Source organism: Sorex fumeus, unplaced genomic scaffold (assembly GCF_029834395.1).
Source record: "Sorex fumeus unplaced genomic scaffold, SorFum_2.1 ptg000098l, whole genome shotgun sequence".
Lineage (NCBI taxonomy): Eukaryota > Metazoa > Chordata > Mammalia > Eulipotyphla > Soricidae > Sorex > Sorex fumeus.
In genome coordinates, this window is record NW_026606155.1 from 87,968,216 (window position 1) to 87,987,545 (window position 19,330).

A 19,330-nucleotide genomic window follows, 5' to 3' on the forward strand; every position below is an offset into this window, starting at 1 on the left:
ATAGCAGGGTTTCCTCCAGCAGAAGAGAGTTGGATAGAACTCACAAATTCTTTCCCCAATCCCTCAACTGAAGTCTAATCATGAGGAAAGCCTCAGATAAACTGAAGACCATCTCACAAAATAACTGACCAATAGCCCCCTCAAAATTGCCAAGGTCATGAATATCAAGAAAAGGCTGAACAACTGTGACAGAGCAGAAGAAACTGAAAATATATGATAGATGATAGTACCCTGAATGAGGTCCTTACATTAAAAAATGGCAAAGAAAAAGAAGCAAACTCTGAATAAAGTCTCATTTATAACAGCAATTTAGAAGTTAGTTTCTCCCTCCCTCCTTCCCACCAGATGGTGCCTGGGGGCTACTCCCATCTCAGTGGAACATGTGATGCCAGGTATTGAACTGGGCCTTCTGCATGCAAAGCATGTGGTCAGCCTACTGAATTAGGTCTCTGGCCCAAAGTCAGTTTCTTAATTTTGACAAATTTATCATAAAAATACAATGGTAAGGGTAGGAGAAGCTGGTTGGGGAATATACAAAAAGTTTTTGTAAATTAAAAATATTCCAAAGTAAAAATCTTATTTTGATATATGTCAACTATATCAAAGTATTATTACTTTTTAAAGTTTGAGGCTGGGAGACAGCTCAAAGGCTGGAGCATATGTTTTGCATGTGGGGACCCTGTTTTGATCCCCAGCATCACAGAGTCCCCTAAGCATCACTAGGAGAAGACACTGAATAGCACTGCAGCAGTGCTTTTCTTCTGAACACTGTGAACCATGCCCAAAATTAAAAAATTTAAAAGTTAGTAACTAACCTAAAAATAAAAGTAACTAATGTAAAAAGTTTGAAAAGATTAAGTGCAGTTGTAGAAGTTATATGTTCTGTGAAGCATGGCTTTTCAGTTAGATCAAATACCTATTCTAAATTAATTTCACTCATTTTGAATAGTGAAATTTATTCATTTGTGTCAGTTCCAAATAGGAAATTAGTTCATTTCAATAATGGAAGTTTATACTCAATTGTGTTTTGAAATATCTCAACTTGTAGGAAGAATATTTTGTCGGAATATCCAATTTTAATTAGGTGAATTTATATTCTATACTAGGATAGAATAAAATTGAAAAGGCCTGTGATTTTATAGTATTTATAATTGAACATTGAATGCCTCACACATAGTGCTAACTCTTTTGACTCATAATTATATGTATCAAAGGGTTTTATAAATTGAGAGCTCCACCCCCATAATAAAATCTGCTTACAAAAATCTTGAGCATGCATATTTGAATTTTTACATTTTTTAATTTTTATGCAATGCAGGGGATCAACCCCAGGGTCTCACACAAGCAGGGCAAGTGCTGTACCACTGAGCACATCCCTAGCTCCTATATTTTAAATGCTTTAAAGTATAATTAATATACTTATTTAGGTATTGCCTTAAAAAAATTTTTTTTTATTCTGAGCATTACCCAGTAATGCTCCAGGCTTATTTCTGGCTCTGTGCTCAGGGATCATTCCTGGCAGTGCTTGGGAGATGATAGGCAGTGCTGAAGATCAAAAAGTTGCAAGGCAAGCACCTAAACCCCTGTGCAATTTCTTTTACCCCAGTATAATTTATTTAACGTAATATGCATGTTAAATAATGTATAGTTTAATGGATTTTTACTCACTGTATCTAGTGATATCACAATCATAGCAATTAAAATAGGGAATACTGCCATTAACTAAACAAGCACCCTTATATCCTTTGTTATGAATCCTCTTTACTTTCTCCAGTTCCAGGAAATCACTCATGTAGTATTTTTTGTTTTGGAGGGGTGGGGGCGGGGCGAGGGGGCGTTTGGATTATAGCTGGCAGTGCTCAGGAGGACTAATGTATTTTCTGTTCCTATAAATTTTTTTGATTTCATATAAATTCAATGGTTCTTTGTTTCTGGCTACTTTCACTTAACACTATGTATTTGTAATTCAACTAACTCTTGCCTATATCAGGAGTTTCTGCCTTTGCATTGTTAGTAGTTTTTTTTTTTATTATATAAATGCAACACATTCACCTGCTGAAAAATATTTCGGTTATTTCTACTTTAGGCCTATCATGAATAAAGTTGCTACGAACATTTATGTATAAATATTTATGTAGACATATTTAGGAGTGAAATTGCAGTGTCATATTCTCAGTGAATGTTTAAATCTCTAAAAAAGTACCAAACTGTTTTCCAAGTGAATGTGCCAGTCTACATTCCTGCTAGTAACATAATTCACCTTGCTCCAGGTGCTCAACAAAATTTTGACCTTATAAATTCTTAATGATAGTCATTCTACTAGGTTTGTTGTGGTTTTAATTTGTATTATCTAATGACTGTTAAGCATTTATTCCAAATGATTATTCTTCACTTGTATATATTCACTGAAGTATTTGTTTAAATTGTCTTCCTTTTTTTCTTCCCTGTTTATTTGCAATGCAAGGTCAAACCCAGGGCTTCACACAGGTGAGGTATATATCCTATTGCTTATTTATATTCAATTTCTCCATATTTTACTTAAAATTTACTTAAAATTTTTAAATATTTTTAAAATTTTTTGGTTTGGGGGTCATACCTGGCAGTGCTCAGGGGTTAATTCTGGCTCTACACTCAGGAATCACTGCTGGTGGTGCTCGGGGGACCATATGGGATGACAGGAATCAAACCTGGGTGAGCACATGCAAGGCAAACACCCTACCTGCTGTGCTATCTCTGTCCCGACTTTCCCCCCACTTTTTTTTTAAAAGCTTAGATCTGGGTTTTAGTTATCTGTGAGTTATCTATACATCCTAGATACTTTTTAAAAATAAAACAAATGTTTGGCAAATAGTATGTTTTGAAGAGTCCAAAGTTTCAAATTTTAATAAAGTCCAATTATGTTTTTCCTTTCATGTGTTCTCCTTTCTTTCAAAGAATTGTTCACCTAATCCAAAGTCATTAAAATATTCTCCAGAATTTTAGATCTTATAGGTAGGCCCATGAATTACTGGGAACTAATTTTTGTGTAAGAGGCATTTCAGTGTTGATATCCAATTGTTTCTTGGTACCTTCACTGAAAATCATCACACACAAACATGTGCACACATGGTCCACTACAGTGCACACTCCGTGCAGGAGAGGGCTTGTGTTCAATCCCTAACACTGCCCCATATCACTGAGTGTGACCCTCAGCATCTCTACATACAATACTCAGCACTGCAACCAAAACGACTAAATACTGGGGAGTTTGAGAAAAAAATGATTGCGTGTTTGTAGTTTCACTTCTAGATTCTCTATTCTGTGAAACTAATGTGATTTATCTATAAGCCTCAAAGATATTACATGTAGTTTTATACTAAGTCTTAAATCAAGTAGCATAAGACCTCCAACTTTGTCCCTTTTCTCCCCACAACTACATTAGTTATTTTAGATTCTTTGCACTTCCAAATGATTTTTAGCATTAGTTTGCAAGTTTCTTTTTTAAAAATTCATCTGGGAAAAGTTTTTAAAGAACTGTAAAATCAGGACATCTATTTGGGACTGGAATTTTTGTTTTATTTCCAAGGTTTTTGCCATCAGTAAAAAATTTTTTTAAGTTATTTACTCCTTTCTAAATTTTACTTGTAGCTTTTAAGAAATTTGTCTTTTCATCTATTTTGTCACATTTATTGACACAAATCTATTGTTTACTTAAATGTTAACAAAGAGTTGAAAATATTCTCCATTTCATAGAATGTTTTTAGTTGTATCAAGTACCACTGCTTTAAGATAAAGCATTTCTTTTTAATTAGTAATAATACTGTGGTTTATACAGAAAATTCAGTGTCAAACTATTTATTAGCTATAAAATGCAGCTGTGAAAATATGAGCAATCTTATAATAAAATAGATTATTTTGAGATAGTTTTCAGAATGTCAGTGACACTACAATATAGAAACAATTAAGGAAGCAGGAATATGCCAAGAAGTTATTTTTATTATTTCTGAATGTCCTGATAATAAATATCACTTGATCACTTGATACCCCGTTACTCATCGATTTGCTTGAGTGGGCACCAGTAACGTCTCCATTCATCCCTGTTGCGTGCTAGCGTAGCCCAATGGCATCTGCTTGTTCTAGGAACATGAAGAGCCTCAAATCGATCATTCAGGGTCTTGACGAAGAAGTCTGACCATCTCATAGGTGGGCGTCCACGCGACATTTTGACGTCCTGTGGAATCCAGTCAGTAATGGCTCTAGTCCAGTGGTCATCTCTAAACCTCATTACGTGTCCAGCCCATCTGATTTTTGATGCCTTGGCAAATGAGACAGCGTTCCTGATTCTTGAGCATTGATGGAGATCGGAACCCCAGATTCTATCTCTCATTTGAGTGAAGCGTGATTCTTCAAGCATAGCTCTTTCGATTTCTCTTTGAGAGACCCGAATAGCATTCTCATCCTGTTTGCATAGGGCCCAGGTCTTTGAGGCATATGTTAATGCAGGAAGAATAATGGAATCGAAGAGATGTGCTCAGAGCTGGAGGTTCTTTTTCCTCTTAGTTATTTCTTCAATGCTCTTGAAGGCATTCCAAGCTGCTCTCTTCCTCCTGCATAACTCAGGTGCCAGGTCATTTGTCATGTTGACTTCTTGACGTAGGTACACATAACTGTTGCATTCGGAGATGGTCGTTCCGTTGAAAGTGAACATCAGGAACAAGACTGTTTCTCATGAACATTGTCTTTGTGAGATTCAGTTGTAATCCGACCTTTCCACACTCAAGGTCGAAGTTGGCCAGCATTTGTGCCGCTTGGCTGATGTTTGGTGTTATTAGAACCATGTCATCAGCAAAGCGGAGGTGGTATAGTTGCCGACCATCTATCTTCACTCCCGTTCCTTCCCATTCCAGTCGTCTCATGATGTTCTCAAGGGTGGCACTGAAGAGTTTTGGTGAAATGGTTTCACCCTGCCGAACCCCTCTCTTGACATGGATGATTACTTCTTTGTAGAATGGTGAGATCCTGGTAGTGAATCTATAACACAGCTCACGAAGAATCCTGATGTATTGAGTTTGAACACCCTGATAGGCTAGGGCTTCGATGCCTGCTTCCGTCTCAACAGAATCAAAGGCCTTCTTTAAATCAATGAACGTTAGACAGAGCGGCATCTTGATATTGATAATCAATATAAAGTTAAAAAATTATTTTTGCTGAGCTTTCATACAATCTAGCAATTCCATTGTTGGCATCTACCCCAAGGGTCAAGACTTTTTCAAAGAGACATTTGTGTTCCTATGTTCATTGTAGCATTATCACCAAAATATCAGTATCATCTATATATTGTATACAATATATTATGTATTGTATATTACATAGTATATCCAATCTCTTTGTAGCAAAAATCTGGAAATAATCCAAGTGTCTAAGAACAGATGACTGGATAAACTATGGTGTATATACACAATGGACTACTACTCGGCTACAAAAAGAAAAGAATAAAATCATGCAATGTGCTGCTAAATGTAAGAATCTAAAGGATGTCATGCTGAGTAAAGTTAGTAAGAGATGAACTGATATAGAATCATCTCTCTTTTCTGTGAGATATAAAGAAACCTAGTAAGGGAATATCAAATGGTCAAAGGCAAAAGAACATGAGATCTGGTCTATAGAACTAAGCTTACCAAATTGGGAGGGGGGGCAGAGTGTGGGTGAACAAGAGACCCTGAGACAATATTGGAGACAAACTGACCCTCTGGTGGAGGGTGTGGTGGGTGTGGTAATCGTATATTGTAAGTATGCAACTCTATCATTAGCAGTATTATATATCATAGTACTTTAATTAAAATTTTTTAAAAAAATTTTATGTAGGAGTACTGCTATTTATTCAGCCACTGATTAGCTGATTGAATTGGGCATGAACTCGACCTTACTTTTTTTTCCCATTTTTTATAATTTTATTTATTGAATCACTATGACAGCAGTTACAAAACTTTCGGGTTTAAGTCTCGGTCATACAATGAAACACCCATCCCTTCACCAGTGCCCATGCTCCACCCCCAAATACCCCAGTGTACCCCAATCCCACACCCTCCCCCTACCTGTAGGGCAGATGATTTCCACATTACTCTCTCTCTACTTTGATTACATTCAATATTTTGACACCAGACCCACCATTATTATTTGGGATTTTACCCCAACATTCAGATTTGCTGAAAAGGCAACAGTAGACAATTTGTTTTCTATTGCTGGTTATGAATAACATATGATGTCGTGTGGCTGCAGTAGTGGCCGTGCTATTTTGAAATTCCATAATTTTAACTTAAATCTGGAGGGATTTCTGCCAAAACCTGCTGGCAGAAACCCCTGAGTCTCTGGGATCATGGCCATTAAGCAGCTTGATCAGGAGCCAGTGAGGCCGTTAGTGGGCGGCGACTCGGGATCTCGTTGGGAATGGGAGGAAAGGGCTGGCTTCACCCCCATCCCATGAGGCCCCATGTGTCTCGTCACTGTGGGCCCAAACCTGATTGTCTTGTGGCTTCTGAAGGATGGTGGCCGCTGGGCCACCAGGGGGAACAGGCCAAGGCGAAACCTATTCCCACCTGGGTTGGCCCAGCACCAATAACTCACTGCAGGGACCAGTCACATTTCTACCAAAAGCCGTTGGGTTTCAAGATTTGTTTCTGAGACTCTGGGATCATGGCCATTAAGCTGCTTGATAAGGAGTCGGAGAGACCGTTCTTGGACGGCAACTCAGGGTCTCGTTGGGATGGGGAGGAAAGGGCCGGCTCCACCCACATTCAGTGAGGTTCTGCGTGTCTCGTCATTGCGGGTCCAAACCTGACTGTCCAATGGCCTCTGGAAGATGGCAGCCACCGAGCCGCCAAGGCCGAGCAGGCGGAGGGACACCTGGTGTGGCCCAGCAACAGTAACCTACTGCGGGGTCCCAAAAGTCACTGGGTTTTGAGATTTGTTTCTGAGTCTCTGGGATCATGGCCGTTTGATCAGGAGCCAGAGAGGCCATGCCAAAATTATATAGCTGAGCCCATGGTGGTTTATGGGTGTGTCTCCCACATACCTAACTTTTGGTCATTTACTTTCCTGGTACACTTTGCCCAAGTTTTTGGGATCTGGCCAAAGGCACAGCAGCAATTTTGGGGTATCTGGAAGTCTGAAAGTGCCATCAGGCTGCTTATGCACTCGCCTCACAGGTACAGATTGATCTGCTGACAGCACCATACCCGCCTCCCCAAATTTTTTTTCCAGAGAAGAGGCATTAATATTCATGCCATAAGTTTATTTACAAATATATCTAGCATCCCGTGCTCAATTTTCTTGGAGGCAAGATTGCACTTCTTATAATGTTCCACTTCATTGTCTGATTCACAGAGGAATCAGCACGTGCTTTTTTTTTTCATTTATTTTTTATTTTTTATTTATTGAATCACTGTGGGAAAAGTTACAAAGCTTTCAGGTTTAAGCCTCGGTCATGCAATTATCAAACACATTTCCCTTCACCAATACTTATTTTTCACCACCAAGAACCCCAATAAACACCCCCCCAACCCTCCCAATGCTGTGAGGCAGATGAATTCTAGTTAACACTCTATCTACTTTGATTAGATTCATTGTTTCAACAAAAGATGCACCGTTATTTTTTAGAGTTTACACCCCCAAATCAGACATGCTGAAAAGGCATTGTGAAGTAATTTGTTTTCTATAGCTAGTTACAAGAATCAAATGATGTCGCGCGGTCGCAATAGCGGTCGTTCGATTTTGGATTTCTGGCATTTTACTTATTAAGCCTGAAAGTATTTCTGCTGAGAGTCAGATAATTATGAGATTGGTTTCTGTGCTCTGGGGCAATGGCAGTGCCGGTGAACCACTCATGGGGGGCAACTTGTGACCTCGGTAGGGCGTGAAGGACGAGCCGGGAACGTCCCCCCTTCCCATGAGGTTTCAGTCACCTCATCATGACCGGCTCATACCTGCCTTTCCATAAAGCTCCAAAGCGGGTGCCATCTTTCTTTCCAAAGGGAAAAAGGCGGAAGGGAGCAACACCCTTTTCCCTCCAGGCAGGCATGGTGCTGTGGATTAACGCATAGACCATTCACTTTTCTGCCGCAAGCTGCCGGGCTCTGCATTAAGTCCTTGTGCTTCTGGAGCCATGGCCGTGCCCTAGAGCCGCTCGTGGGGGGCAACTCATGACCTCGGTAGGGTGTGAAGGACGTGCTTATTTCTTAAGCAGTTGGTGTCTTACTATGAAGAATGGTGCTGCAAATCCAGACCCGAAGTATAAAGTCATCATTGCAAGCAACTGCCACTTGTTTTGCACTGAAAAAGGCAAATTCTTCCCCGGGCCCTCCTCATGGTGGCTCCTGCAGACCACTGAGGTTGTGAACCTGCGGACGCTCTGGGCCCACATGGCGTGATCAGAAGTTCTGCAAAACATGGAGAAATGGCGGCAGCACGCAGACGACCACCCCGACGACCTTGTTCCTCCAGCGCAGGCTGTGAAAAGGAGACCTCCCCCAAATTTTTTTAAAGGTAAAGGTAAAGGCCCTCCCGTTGATCGTCGATTTGCTCGAGCGGGCCCAGTAACGTCTCCATTGGAGACTTTGTTGTTACTGTGTCTGGCATATCGAATACTCTCGGTAGCTTGTCGGGCTCTCCGAGAGGGGCGGAGGAATCGAACTCGGGTCGGCTATGTTGGCCGCTTGTAAGGCAGACGCCCTACCCGCTGTGCTAAAATAACCAACTCCCCAACCAAAATGGTTTGTTGCCTTACATGTGAGTTTAAGAAAAACTTTTCAGGGAAATTTTTTTTGAATCCATGATTTTATAGTACATCAATGTAATAAGATCATTTTTTCAGTCAAGAAATATTTAAATATTTAAATATTCAAAAATTATTTATCTCTTTGTTTTTGTTTTTAAAATAACTTTTATTTTATTATAGAAAACTTTTTTATTATTTACTTTTTACCAGTCAGGTCTGTCATGCTTTTTTTAAAAATTTAATTTTATTTTTATAAAGTTGTCCACAATAATGCATTACATTTAATATTCAAACACCAATCCCACCACCATTGCACCTTCCCAGCACCATATCTTGAATGTTTCCACCCCAAATCCTAAAAAACGTGCTCCCCCAAAGCAGAACTGAAACCATTAATTTTGTATTGCTTGTTATGAATAATCTGTGAAAAATGATCCAATATAGTTTCCTTAGAGGAAAGTGTTGAAGATTGCCCTAATTTAGAATATACTTATAGAGCAGATTCAGGCACGGGTGAGGCCTATGTTCCTCTCTTCTGGAGCTTTATTTCTGAGATTTTTGGCTGCCGGGGCTCTGTTGGGGAAGGGGGGTGGGAGGGAAACTCAACCAGCCTCCCTCCAAGTTATCCGGGTGAAGACAGTCTGGCATGGGGTCAGAACATTCGATGTCACTCTCTTCCAGGAGCTTTATTTTCCCACTCTGAGTGAGCTTGGAGATTTCAGTCACAGGTCCCACATACCTGGGATTTTCTGCAGGTTCCCTTGGGGTGAGGGTCATCTGAGCCTGTGGAGAGTCGCTGTGATGTCATGCTTCTAATGATAGCAGAACCACCTGGATCAATGATGGTCAGTGGGCACACTCTAGTATTTCCCACAGGCTGTGTCCAACTTAGTGTTTTGCCCTATAGTGATGGACACAGATCTTTGTCAACATGGTGAAGTACTTGATTTGCCTTGCATGTGGCCAGTTCAGATCCCTGGCACCCCATATAAGCCCCAGAGTCTGCTAGGAGTGATCCCTGAATGCATAGTCAGGAGTGCTGTGGTATGGCCTCCAAACCAAACCAAAACCGAAATTTTAAAACAAATATGAAAAACTTACATTTTATTTTGGGAGATTAGCATGTAGGTATTTTTGTACTTTTATTGGGGAGGGGATGTAATTTTTTAGGAAAAGGAATCCAACCCAACAAAAACAAAAATAAATGTACATATAGCTTCAAATACAACAAATACAGGATGGGAGACGACAGCTCAAAGGGCTGGAGCATGTGCTTGGTGTGCAGGAGCCTCCATTCACTCCTCAGCACTATATGACTCCCAGAGCATTACCAGGAGCCATCCCTAAGCACAGAGCTGGCTGTAGTCCTTGAATGCTGCTTGGTGTGGTCCCCAAACCAAAATAAATATACCAAAAATACCCAAGAATAAAATAAAAAACTACATTATTTTTACCTCAATCTCAATCTTTTCCCAAGAGTTAAAATGGTTGTATAGTAGAAATGATGTTTATCATTAAAACAATGTTTTAAACATATTCAGATATGCAATCTAGATATACATTAATGCAATGTTTTCCTTCGCCAAAGTTTTTAGAGAAAACTAAACCTATTTCTGGGACTTGCCCTTATTTGCGGAAGGGAGGCACACCCAGCAGGGGTCAAAGATCATTTCTGACAGGGCCTAGGGAGCCACATGTGATTCTGGGATCAAATTCAGGTCAGCCACATGCAAGGCAAACACCTCACCTACTGTACTACTAAGGATCTGGGACTTGCCCTTTTTACTTTACTATTCATCCTGGAAAGCTTTCCTAGTCAGAATGCATTTATTGGCATCAAGATCATTCATGTTAATACAATTACATGGTATTCCACTGTAGGATAGTCACAATATACTTAAAGCTAGCTGTAAAAAACTGGAAAGCACTTCTATTTGAAGGCAATTCAAGTATATTTAGGAAAAAAATTTCAAAGAGAGAGGGGGGAAAAGGGAGAGAGAGAGAGAGAGAGAGAGAGAGAGAGAGAGAGAGAGAGAGAGAGAGAGAACACGAACCTGAGGTTAAGTTGCTTGCCTGATCCTGGTTCATTCACAGCACTACATTCCCAGCCATGAGTTGCTCCTGAGTACAGAGCCTAAGGATTGCTGAGTGTGGCCCCAAAGCAAAAAGTCTCTCAAAGTATGTTTCTCTCTCATCAAAAAAATCATGATAGTGATAAAAAGAAAAGCTGAAATTTGCCTCTACTTCTCTTTTGAGGATATATGTAGATGAATAATTTAAAAGTAAAAGTGAAAGAATTCTATAGAAATAATTCAGAAAGTACACTGCAGTATTGTATTACTTACATTTCAAATCCAACTTTTAGAAAAAAGAAATATTTTTAGAAAAAAGAGAAACAAACTGAGTGTACAAATAACAAATCCCCCTAAGTCCCAAAATTTATAATGAAAATTTATGTTGCTTTATACTCTGAATGGTCCTGAAATTATTTTTTGACTCCCCACACCATTATCATTAACTGACACCAGCTGTGGGCTCATGGCATTCTGGGTACATAATACAATAAAAACATAGACAGGATGGCACTGCACACATGCCATGTGCACAGCTTGGTTCTAATTAGCATCACTGTGAGTACACATTTATTGAGAAAGATGGTGCAGTATTAGGAGCACAGATGCTGAAGTCCGATTCCAGGGTTCCAATCTGGGCTCAGCCACCTATGCAATGCATGACCTTGAACAATCTATTAGAAGCCTCTTTGTTGAAAAGAGAGGAAAATGTCTCACAAAGTTTCTAAAAGACAAAAATAAATACTACACAGCATTTAGAACGGACTATCTCTTAATAAGCCCTGAATAAATACTAAGAGTTATTATTTAGCGATAACACAGCGGTAGAGCGTTTGCCTTGCACGCAGCCAACATGGCCGACTCGAGTTCGATTCCTCCACCCCTCTCGGAGAGCCCGGCAAGCTACTGAGAGTATCTCGTCCGCACGGAAGAGCCTGGCAAGCTCCCCGTGGCGTATTCGATATGCCAGACACAGTAACAACAAAGTCTCCAATGGAGACGTTATTGGGCCCGCTCGAGCAAATCGATGATCAACGGGAGGGCCTTTACCTTTACCTTTATTATTTTTACTATGCTAAAAATGTACAATATTATAGGAGTTCTATCAGAACTAAAGTTATAAAAACACAGAAATCTCCAAAGTAACAACAATATTAATTCAAATATCTCAAAACAGAAAGACAACATAACTTAGAGCATCATGTTCCTACTCAAAACTACAAATTAAAATAGTTTCCCAGTCATCAAATCCAAACAGGTAAATGTTTGAGCCAGATGGATAGTAAAGGAGTAAAGTTTCATGTTTTGCATACAGCTGGCCCTGGTTTGATCCTAGCATTGAAAGGTCCCCAAGCACCTCCGGGTGCAGCCATGGTGGTCCCCCAAGAACTGCTTGAGATGATGTGGGTAATTCCTACATACCCTAGTCATCACATTGAACTGTAGGCCCAGTTGGCTGGGAGAATCTCTGAGCAGGGCTCCTGGACCTCCTGAGCAAAAGTCAACAACAATAACAACAACAACAAAAAATCAAACCACACACACAAAAGAAATATTTAATCAATTTCCTTTAAGCATGCAACAGTATAATAACACTATGCATATAAAGGAGGTATAATTACAAACTAATATACAGCTTACCTAAAGTCATTTAATTTAAAAACAATTGAAATTGGGTTTGTCCTGGTATAAACATTGCTTTTGATCATGGTACTGATTTAATGACCCATTCTAGAACATTGAATGGCATTGCTTCAAGAGAAGTTGTCAAGAGAACACCCACTGCCCACCAAGATGTAGTGACCCAGATTTTGCAGGTTTTGTAAGAAATATTTCAAATGATTTAAAGGTCAGTTTATATAAAATTCTTCACATTTTACAAAGTTCCTGAAACTCACTACTTCCTCTCTTTATAATTGGGAGGTGAACATGGCATCCTGTGTAATAATTCTAGGCCCTTCATCAGAACATATCAGAGAAATTGTCACCTAAGGTGGCTTTATATAATTTACTAACTGATCGCACTTTTCTTTCTTTCCCTCAGTGTTTTGAAAATAAAAGTGCATCTGCTACACCATGATTAGTTCTAAAAAGCAAAACTGACCTTTAGAAAAGGGAGATTTTGATGTCTAGGTGTTCTTATTTGAAATAAAGCTAAAGCATAAATAACATACTCAACTTCTTATACATCTTGCCTATCTTTCACGGATAGTATTGATTAGATCTAAAGCTGTCTGGTTGACAAAGAGGGTCAAGAGATAAATATGCCAGTTTTTGCCTTAAGAGTGCTTATAATCTTTTTCTTTTCTTTCTTTTTTGAATGGGAAGCATATCCAGGAGAGCGGAGACCCTACTGAGGGTTCTACTTGAGGGTTGCCCCAGCAGTGCTCGGGGACCATGTGGTGCCAGGGATCAAACCTAGGTCTCCCATACATGGTCAAACCTCTGAGCTATTGCCCTGATCTGCTTAAAATCTTTTTACAAGTTATAATACAAGGCATAATAGTAAGAGCCACATAGAGGTTTGCGTTCAATCAGAATTCACAGATTGCATAGTGCCCTCTGGTGGAAGGGGAATGATGATGATCAGTAGAGATACAAGAGCCACCAAAAGTTGTAGGGTAGGGGAGGGAGGTGATAAAAACTTCACTTTTGGAAGATTTTCATGATAGAAAGAATGCAAGATGACCCTACATGGGAAAGTGATAACTTGGAGACCACTAAGAAAGTTCTATAATATTTTAGCTGAAATGAAACGACTCTTTTAAGGTTAAAAGGGTCGGGGGAGTGGGAGGAGTCAGAGAGATTGGTGCGCTAAAGAAAAGGAAAACTGCAAAAAATCTTCACCTATCATTTTTTTCACAAGCAGAAAAGAAAGAACAATAGAGGAGATTACTGGTGCTAGGAGAAAGAGAGAGGTCAGTCACTGAATCAAAGTTCCAGAGGAAGAAATGGAATGGCCCAGTTAGAGGCATTCATCTTAAAAAGGGATGGCAAAATGTTTGTCTGAGAAAGGAGGACGTGTCATGAGATGGGAGAATGAAATTACATAAACACAAAGTTAAAACAAGTGAATTTAAAGAAAGTATAGCAAATAGTCTCAATCTTCTTATAAAGTAGGCCGAAAGTAAATCTGCAGAGAATTAAGAAAACCAGGAGAGACTGGGTATTTACTATGAATGGAGAGCCACTTGGAAAAGATGTAACAGTGAGTTTTAAAAGCAAAAGTTACAAAGGGGGGAGGGAACAAAATTTCTCATAAAATTAAAAATGTCAGTGACTGAAGAGATGTTCTGGGGTAAGGCATTTATCCTGCATGAAGAGATTCAAGTTCAGTTTGATCCAGTGGCCATGGAGGCCCTCAAGCACTATTGGGCTGATCCAGATGATCCCTGGCACTGCAGGGTCCAAGAAGCATTGCAGCCTTGGGTCCTTGCATTGAACCACTGACCTGCATGGCTGAGAATTACCATGAGGGACTTCCAGTCCTCCTAAGCACTGAATGGGAGTTAAAAAAAAAAGTTCAGCATCATTAAACACTGGGGATATGTAAATCAAAACCAGAGACAGCTCAATGGGTTGTAGCACATGCTTCGCATGCAGGGACCCGGGTTTAACCCCTACCACTGTATGGTCCTGAGTATCACCAGAAGCAACCCTAAGAAGCCGCACCACTGGAAGAAGCCAAGAGTGGCCTTTGAGCACCACTGGGTATCACCTCAAAATAAAAACAACAACAACAACAATAAAATAACCCCACCAAGATATGTCATCACTTCACATCCATTAGAATGGTCATAATGAAAAAGTTAAGTAGTCAGAGGATTGGGGAGATGGCCTAGAGGGCTGAAGTGCATACTTTGCTTGTGGGATTCCTAGCACAGCGTGATTCTCCCAAATACCACTAGGTAAAGGGAGGGGAGAGTAAAGAAAAGCAGGAAGCCAACATATTTCCTGATTCCATTTATAAAAACTGTTAAGAACAGGCAAATCTACAAGGACACTAAAAGGAGATTAATGCTAATGTTTTCCAGGGACATGGGGAAGTGGAGAAAGGGGGTGCAATGTGATTGCTTATGCATAAAAGGGTTCTTGCTTGTGGTCATAAAATATTTTGTAATAATGTGATTTTTATACAATTACGTGAATTAAAAATCACTGATCTAAACACTTTAAACAGGTAAATTCTAGCTGGAAAAAAAATTCTAGGTAGTAGGGAGTTCAGATGGACTTTATTTTGTTCTAGATCTATTCAAAATTGTTGACTTCCTTAAGCTGTAATAGTCACACAAGACAGATAGTGGGAGTTACCCTGCGTAGGATACTGGCACAGTAGGGATAAGAGTCAAAGAAATGAACAGCACATTGCTGGAATGGATATTTCTAACAGACCTCTTCAAAATCCAACAGCTAAAACAAGAATAATCTGATTAGAAAATGGTGTGGCAAGAATAGTTGAGATAAGTACCAGGAGGTCTGCTGCGGGGCATGGAAGCCGCCAGCACATGCTGGGGGGAAAGGCAGCTCAGATAGAGAAGCTCAGATAGAGAAGGGACCACCAAGTAAAGGGTGTTTGGAGGACACACTTGGGATTCAAGATGTGTGCTCAAAGGAGACTATAGACAGAACGTGATGACTACTCAATAGCTCTATTGCAAACTACATTACCCTAAAGGAAAGAGAGAGCAAAAGGGAATGCCCTACCACAGAGGCAGAGTGGGGTGGGGGGATGAGGTGGGAGGGTGGGAGGGCTACTGGGATCATTGATGGTGGAGAATGGGCACTGGTGGAGGGATGGATACTCGATCATTGTATAACTAAAATCCAAGCACGAAAGTTTGTAAGTCTATAACTGTACCTCATGGTGTTTCACTAATAAAAAAATGGGGTGGGGTATAGGGAGACAATAACAGACATTTCACGAAAGAAGATACACAGGTACAAACATATAAAATTATGTTCAATATCATAAGCCATTAGGAAAATACAAATTAAAATCACAATGAAATCTCTTTAGACAACTACCCAGAATTACAAAATAAACTTCAATGATAGCACCAAATGCTGGTGTGAATACAAAGAACTGCATTCTTAATAATATTATTAATAGGAATAAACAATGGAATAAATATGGAAAAGTTTGGCAGATTACTAATAAAACTAAATAAAAACCTACCATGTAAACTAGCAATAATGCAATTAAGGTACTGATTTAGAGAAATAAAAACCTATATTCACACACACAAAACTTTACACAAGTGTTCATAAGAGCATAGTAGCCAAGAACTAGAAACAACCCAGATATATTTTAATAGGTAATAAACTAATTATGTTATATTATGAAATACCACTCGGTAAAAAAGAGAGAACTATTGGTACATACAACCTGGATGAATCTCCAAGGAATTATACTGTTTTATATTTTTTATAAAAATTTAAAAAATTTATTTGGCATGTTAAAACGACAATGATTTTAAAAGTAAAGAATAATTTAGTGATTGCCAAAGGTCAGAGTTGGGAGGAGGGGATAAGAAGAAGGCAGCTCGCACGGGAGCCTTGTGGACAGCAGGTATGAGCCCGGGGTGAGGGGGCGACTAAAACCTCATGGGAAGGGGGGCGTCCCGGCCCGTTCTTCATGCCCTACCGAGGTCACCAGTTACCCCTCACGAGCGGCTCTCCGGCATGGCCATGACTCCAGAGTACAGAAACCAATCTCTTAATTATCTGACTCTCAGTAGAAATACTTCCAGGGTTAATAAGTAAAATAGCAGAAATCCAAAACTGCACGGCCGCAATAGCAGCCGCGTAACATCATTTAATTCTTGAACCCAACTGTAGAAAGCAAATCATTTCACAGTGCTTTTTCAGCAGCATGTCTGATTTGGGGCGGGGAGGTAAACCCTAAATAATAATGGTGCAACTTTTATCAAAACAATGAAGCTAGTCAGAGTAGATAGAGTGTTAACTAGAATTCATCTGCCTCACAGGCATTGGGGGTGGGGTGGGGGGGTTTATTGGGGTTCTTTGTGGTGAAAAATAAGTATTGGTAAAGGGAAATGTGATTGATATTTGCATGACCGAGACCTACACCTGAAAGCTTTGTAACTTTTTCCACAGCGATTCAATAAATAAATAAATTATAAAAAAAAAAGAAGAAGGCAGCTATGAAAGGGCAATTAGGCATTCTTGTGAAGAAATTGTTCTCTACATTGACGTTAACAACATGAAGAGCCTGATATTGCTCTATATCCACTGTGATATTGTCTTACGCAATATGATATTAATGCACCAACATGGTAATCTATAATTATCTCAAAAAATTAATTAAATATAGCTTAAGTTGGGCTAGAGTAATCCAAATCTGATGTGCAGTTTTCAAAATTACAACATGGAGATTATAATACCAATTAAAAATAAATATTAAAAAATATTATCAAAATGAGAAAGTGAGTAGACCTAAGCTTACTATAATGTTGACCAAAACTGCAAATGACTGCAGCACTCTTTATAATAGCCAGAATCTGGAAAAAATCTGAGTGCCCGAGAACAGATGACTGGTTAAAGAAACCTTGGTACATTTACACAATGGAGTACTATGTAGCGGTTAGAAGAGATGAAGTCATGAAATTTACATACAAATGCTACTACATGGAAAGTATCATGTTAAGCGAAATGAGTCAGAAAGACAGGGATAGACATAGAAAGTTTGCATTCATCTGGGGAACATAAAGTAACAAAATAGGAGACTAACACCCAAGAATGGCCAAGATTAGTACTAGGAATTTTACTCCATGGCTTGGAGGCCAGCCACACACGCTAGGGGAAAAGGAAGCTCAGATAGAGAAGGGAGCACCAAATAAAGGGTGTTGGGAGGATCCTCCCAGAATGGGAGAAGCATGCTGAAAGTAGACTATAGACCAAACTTGATTGCCACTCAATGCCTCTTTTGAAAACCACAACACCCAAAAGGAGAGAGAGAACAGAGGGGAATGCCCTGTCACAGAGGCAGAGTGGGATGGGGGGGATGGGGGGTGGGAGGGATACTGGGATCCGTGGTGGTGGGAAATGGGCACTGGTGGAGGGATGGGTATTTGACCATTGTATAATTGAAACCCAAGCACAAAATTTGTAAGTCTACAACTGTACCTCATGGTGTCTCACTAATAAAAATAAAAATAATTAAAAAGTCATCTAAAAAAAACTGCAAATGACTGAGCATTTTAGGACAATAATGGCATAAATCTTTTGAAGAGTATTCAGGTACTGATGATACTGGAAGCATATTGGTTTTATAGACTTTCTGTGACCTCTGAGAGGCTCCTTAAGTTCAAGAATAGTATCAATCATAAAAGCATGAATATCTAACTCATAATTACATGAGTGAAAGAGCTTTATAGTTAAGAACCAACTATAACAAAGAAATTAGCAAAATGGGCTCTGGAGCCAGTTAGACTGAATGAGTCCCATTTCACCAATTATTAACTATGTGACCTTAGGGCAAAAATGGTTTTCTGAGCCTCAAGCTTACTCATATATTGTAAGAATTAAATAGACAATATACTTTAGCATAGCACATCTATAAGACTTAATAAATGTTAGCCATTATTAGTGACTAAATTTATCATAATATTAGTGTAATCCAACTTTCCTGTCCAGAAGGAACCATGACAAAATTACAAATGTCCTACCCATCTTTTACTTGAATGAAATTAGTGAGAGGCAGCTAATCACTTTTTCAAGACAACCTATTACAATGTTAGGCAGCTGCAATTGCTAGAAAACTGTTTTTAATTTCAAATGCTTCTTTTAATTTACAAACATTAGTCTTGGTCCTGTCTTTTCCAAATATGAAAAATGTCTGGCCCTCTTCCACACAGCATGTCACATATTTGGGCTCACTATCTCACCCACACACTTGGATGAGCCTCACGCATAAAAGAACTGACAGAGGAACCCAGGTGTGTGGGACCCGGGGCTGAGATCTCCAAGCCTGCACAGTTTGGGACTGGACCTGCCAGTAACTAGAGAGTTACACCCACCAACTGCCGTATAACTCCAACAACGGCCAGGATCCAGAGATCATCACACTCAGCTCCTGGGAGAGAACAAGACAGAGTCTCCTACCCTATGCCTGACTGTCTCCACCAGGGCCCAACAGCTGAAGACCACCGAGGCCCAGCTAAGGCCATGCTGGGAGCACTCTCCACACACTTGGATGAGCCTCACGCATAAAAGAACTGACAGAGGAACCCAGGTGTGTGGGACCCGGGGCTGAGATCTCCAAGCCTGTACAGTTTGGGACTGGACCTGCCAGTAACTAGACAGTTACACCCACCAACTGCTGTGTAACTCCAACAACGGCCAGGATCCAGAGATTATCACACTCAGCTCCTGGAAGCGCACGGCCGCATTCGTGGCTGCACGACCTCTTATCATCTCATTCCTAATTCGGTCAAACTGGCAGGCTACCAAATGTAACATGCCCACACGGCAGAGTCCGGCAAAC

The 19,330-nt window shown here is 39.8% G+C and overlaps 2 protein-coding genes across 4 annotated transcripts in view; both read right to left on the reverse strand.

Moving 5' to 3' along the window:
• The window catches only part of FRMD5 (FERM domain containing 5), a 399,821-nt gene that overhangs the window by 209,977 nt on the left and 170,514 nt on the right, over positions 1-19,330 (reverse strand). The gene's annotated exons all lie outside the window — the stretch shown is intronic.
• LOC130041286 (cytochrome c oxidase subunit 7C, mitochondrial-like) lies at positions 8,207-8,444 on the reverse strand. The gene has a single exon (XM_056133348.1). The coding sequence runs from the start codon at positions 8,423-8,425 to the stop codon at positions 8,207-8,209; it is 219 nt and encodes a 72-aa protein (XP_055989323.1). The 5' UTR covers positions 8,426-8,444.